At 35.7% G+C, this 4,790-nt stretch overlaps 1 protein-coding gene across 1 annotated transcript; it reads left to right on the top strand.

The window, feature by feature from the left end:
- Nucleotides 1–3,806: 3,806 nt before the first annotated feature.
- Nucleotides 3,807–4,790, top strand: LOC143267128 (olfactory receptor 11G2-like). The gene has a single exon (XM_076544037.1). It carries the CDS (start codon nt 3,840–3,842, stop codon nt 4,788–4,790), a length of 951 nt encoding a protein of 316 aa, XP_076400152.1. The 5' UTR covers nt 3,807–3,839.

Here is a 4,790-nt window from a genome sequence, read left to right as displayed (position 1 = left end):
ACAGCCTTTAGGATGCAGGATGGGCATTCTTGGGAGTTTCATTTTCTATAAGCACAATAGAAAGCGCTAACTAGATGTCAGGCAGTTGACAAATAGTATTTTTCTAATTCTCAAAACACACTACATGGGCAGGACTGCCACTCTCCGTCTTCAAGAAGGGGAAACCAAAACACGAAGAAGTAATAACTTGTCTAACATATACAACACACAGCAGCCTGGCCCTTTACCCAAATGGTCTAGCTTTGGAAGTTCTGCCTTTCCACACATGCTTTTCAGGCCAGTGAGGCCATGGGATACAATGACATATTTTATTGTGAATGTTAACTAGTTAAAATGTAAAACGTAATGTTCTACTTTGTTTCTGTGACTTGGCTTTAAGGGGAAAGAAAATAACCATGAAAAACACCCAGGATATTAAATTATCATCCTGAAGTCCACACAGCCCTGAAATACTGCTTTCATGTTCCATTTCCTAAGTCACAACACAAAGTGGCCCAAATCAGATGGAACTGGGCAGTTTACAGTAATATGTTAGCAAAGGAAATTCTTTCTATATTTAAACACCAACAAAAATTGAGTAACAGCAGTCTAATGAAAACATTCTCCATCAACTCACATTTAATTTTATTAACATTAAAAGCTTTTACAAATTTCCCATTTCGTAGGACAGTTTCTTAAGGTTTATTGATGGGAAATTACTCTGAGAGAGAGCTGTTATAACAACATACCATATTGCATATTGTCAATATAAAAACACAGCTCCCACCTCAAGCAGATAAGAAATAATTTACTTTATGTGAAAGCCCATAGCCTGGAAACACAAATGCAGATTTATGAAAAGGACATGTTACTCTCTGAAAATGCTTATGTGATATTTTGTTGATTGTATCATAAAAAGTCCTAAATTCATTTATTTATCAATTACATTTTTATCAGATGCTATGTGAATTTTAAAGATAATATTTTTTCTTCCATAGCATTGAAAAATCTCATTCCTAGTGTCTGGTAAACACTGGCTGAGAAACCAGGGAAATAGTGTTTAGGAGAGAGAATTAGTAAATCCCCTAAGGAATCAATCTTTGAATTATATCAAATTTACCAGCCTTTATGATCTGGTTCTGACTTCTCTTTTATTCCAAACTGCGAACTTGACATAACATTTACCTGTGATATAATGGAAATATTATGTCTAAAATTAAAATAACCAAAACATAGTATAGCCTGAAGAAATAAAGTTAGCAGTGGGGGAAACAGACATTCTTTGCTTAGATTGTATGTTTCTCCCTTTGGCTACAGTAATCTGCACTATGTGAAATACTTTGATGTTTAGAGTGTTTGAAATAATTTGTTATCCACTAGTTCTAGTTTGACTTATGAAAGTTTGATTCTAAATTTATAAACTCATGAAGAGTGACCAGTTCTAAGGGAGATTTACAATAATATCTAAGTTACTGTAATTCTTATTTGTTATTGATAATTTTAAGTATCCTGTTGTATTGGTATTATATTAGATATTTGGGGATATTTAAGCAGAATTCAGATATTACAGTACAACTTAAAATACTTGTTAACAAAATTGTATTAACCCATGAAACAAGGATAGAAACAAAAACAGACGTATAAATCAAGATTCCATAGGCTTTTGTAACATAATCAAATTTTATTTATTATTTTCTAATTGGAAAGGAAAATTCAGCTCTAGTAGGAGTCACTTTGTATTATTTTTTATTTGCCCTTCCTAGCAAATATTATTATTAAAGTTTTTAATAGCAATTAAAGTATTAAATTTCATGTAATCAAGAAATATGGGCTCTCAAGTTGTGAAAAACCATTGTCAATGGGAACTGTTTTATACAATTTGTATAGGAAAGAGTCATGTTCACCTTTGAGTATTCCTAAGAGTCAAAGTTCCTCTGAGATGGCAGAAGTCTGAGTGTGTCATAGGGTTTCCCAGAGCCTTGACTTCACTGCATCTTTTACTGTATCTGCTGCATTTATCTCAGACGATTTTAATCCATTTTTGTTGTTTTTAATTATGTGTGTGTTGGAAGTTGAGTATGTAAGTGCAGGTATCTGTAAGTGCTTGGTCCTCCTGAAGCTACAGGTAGAGATGATGCTGAGCCATCTCTCCTACCCCCACAAATGAACATTTATAACAGTAATCTAATTAGTTGGGCCCAGTTAATATTTTTCCTTCTTTCTTAATAGAAAGTTCATTTGGTTTTATCTACAAGAATTTGGACATAAGAAAGAGGTACCCTAAAATTGGATTCCTTTTGGAAGATTTTAAAGTCTTTGTCAATTTAAAACTAGATTTTTATTCAAGTTATTTTGAATAATAAGAGGGTAGTGAAAAATTGCATCTTTTACAATATTAAAATGGGTTAAGTGAGAAGAAAGCACAAAATTATGACAAAAATATGATTAGTAAAAGAACATAATGTCCTTATTTATAGTTTTATTAAGTATAAGAATAAATAGGGCTGTCAAGATGGTTCTATGGATAAAGGTGCTTGCTGCCAAGCCTGGTCACTTGAATCTGATCCATGGGGAACTAAATAATGGAAGGAGAGAGCCAATTCATGTAAGTTGTCCTCTAATCTCTACATGCGCATTGTGGCATGTATGTACTCACACATGGACACAAGCATGCACATATATGTCCACATACATTAAGTAAAAACATAAATGTAAATTCGAAAACAAAATTAGCATAATTTTTTATCATTTAGGAGCATGTCAAAGAAAATTCAAAATATTTTAGACAATTTTTTGAAACACTAAATATAAAAGTATTTAAGAATTGTAACAAAATTGTAGAAATGTTGCAAGAGTGGTTTTGACTTTAGCTCCTTGGAGTATTGAGCTGTTGATGTAATTGAAGACGACTATCACCCAGCTTTTCTGAAGTTTATGTGTCTGTGACATGAAAACATTGACACAAGTTTAAGGTAAGAAATACAAATCTAAGAGGTTTTCTCCTGAAATTTTGTAGCATAGGAAGCAGTTAGATGAACCATATAAGGTTGTTTTCCTGTTTATTTGAGGAAGCCTTTGAAGTGGGGTGTTTTCCAATCACTGAAGTTGCCTTGTGTTGATTCTTGTTTGTTAATCCTTTGTCTCCTAGCAGCTCACTGTGGAAATTCTGTAACCAATTGTGAACTTTTCATTGTTTAAAGGCCTCTTTTAATACTACATGTCTCCCTGTAATACCAATGGTAGGTCCAGTATCCTTGTATTTTATTTTTGTGGAACACTAAGTAGTTATTTTATAAGGAATATCCAACAGATGAACAGATCTTAGATTTAGCCTAATTATGGGATTGTCTTTGGCTAAGGAATCCAAAAATTTCAGTCAGTTCTGAAAAGTATCATCATTTATTGATTTAGTTATAAATCTAGAAGTCTAAAGATCAAAGACATGCTGAAATTTTGTATAATATGCAAAATTTTACAAATATGTTTAAATATTTAAAGTATTTATTCGTTGATTATTTGGGAAATCTATACACATATATAATGCATTCTGTTCACACTCAGACCTTCTTTTATCCCCCTTTCTTTTCAACAATCTCCTTCTTATCAACAAGTCCTCCTACCACAATGATGTATTTTTGTTGTGTGGTCCACTATGATTAACCAGAGCCACCAATGTGGGGATGAGTATAGAGCTATTGACTGGAACATGAACTCTATCAATGAAGACAAGGACTTCCGCTCCTTGATATTGAGTTGATGATGAGTAAACTATTTTGTTTCCTGCCTGAGCAAAACTTAAATTCCCTCAGCTATTTCTAGGATATTCAACAATTTCTGGTACCTTTACAGCTCACAGACAGATGAAAACCCTCAGCAGCACCAGTAACTCCAGCACCATCGCTGGCTTCATCCTCCTGGGATTCCCCTGCTCCAGAGAAGAGCAGATCCTCCTCTTTGTGCTCTTCTTCATTGTCTACCTCCTCACCCTCATGGGCAATACTTCCATCATCTGTGCTGTGCGCTGGGATCAGAAACTGCACACCCCCATGTACCTCCTGCTGGCCAACTTCTCCTTCCTGGAGATCTGGTATGTCACCTCCACAGTTCCCAACATGTTGGCCAACTTCCTCTCTGACACCAAGGTCATCTCCTTCTCTGGGTGCTTCCTGCAGTTCTATTTCTTCTTCTCCTTGGGGTCTACAGAATGCTTCTTCCTGGCAGTAATGGCCTTTGACCGCTACCTTGCCATCTGCAGACCTCTACACTATCCTGCTCTTATGACTGGGCGCCTCTGTAACATCCTTGTGATCAGTTGCTGGGTGCTTGGTTTCCTCTGGTTCCCCATTCCCATCACCATCATCTCCCAGATGTCCTTCTGTGGATCCAGGATTATAGACCATTTCCTATGTGACCCAGGCCCTCTGTTGGCCCTGAGCTGTTCCAGAGCCACACTGATGGAACTTTTCTGGACAATAATAGTTTCTCTGCTCCTCTTTATTCCTTTTTTCTTCATCATGGGATCTTATGTGCTGGTCCTTCGAGCTGTGTTTAAATTCCCTTCAATAGAAGGAAGAAGAAAGGCCTTCTCCACCTGTGGGCCCCATATGACTGTGGTTTCTCTTTTCTATGGCTCAGTGATGGTCATGTATGTGAGCCCAACATCTGAACATTCAGCTGGAATGCAGAAGATTGTGACTCTGTTTTATTCTGTGCTTACTCCACTCATTAATCCTGTAATTTACAGTCTGAGGAACAAAGATATGAAACATGCAATGAAGAAGCTTTTGAAAACAGAAAAATTAGAATTTTAA

Source organism: Peromyscus maniculatus, chromosome 9 (genome assembly GCF_049852395.1).
Source record: "Peromyscus maniculatus bairdii isolate BWxNUB_F1_BW_parent chromosome 9, HU_Pman_BW_mat_3.1, whole genome shotgun sequence".
Taxonomy (NCBI): domain Eukaryota; kingdom Metazoa; phylum Chordata; class Mammalia; order Rodentia; family Cricetidae; genus Peromyscus; species Peromyscus maniculatus.
This window is presented reverse-complemented; position numbering and strand designations above follow the sequence as displayed.

Excerpts from the sequence above, each read along its gene's own strand:
- LOC143267128 (XM_076544037.1), top strand. The coding sequence starts at position 3,840 with ATGAAAACCCTCAGCAGCACCAGTAACTCCAGCACCATCGCTGGCTTC.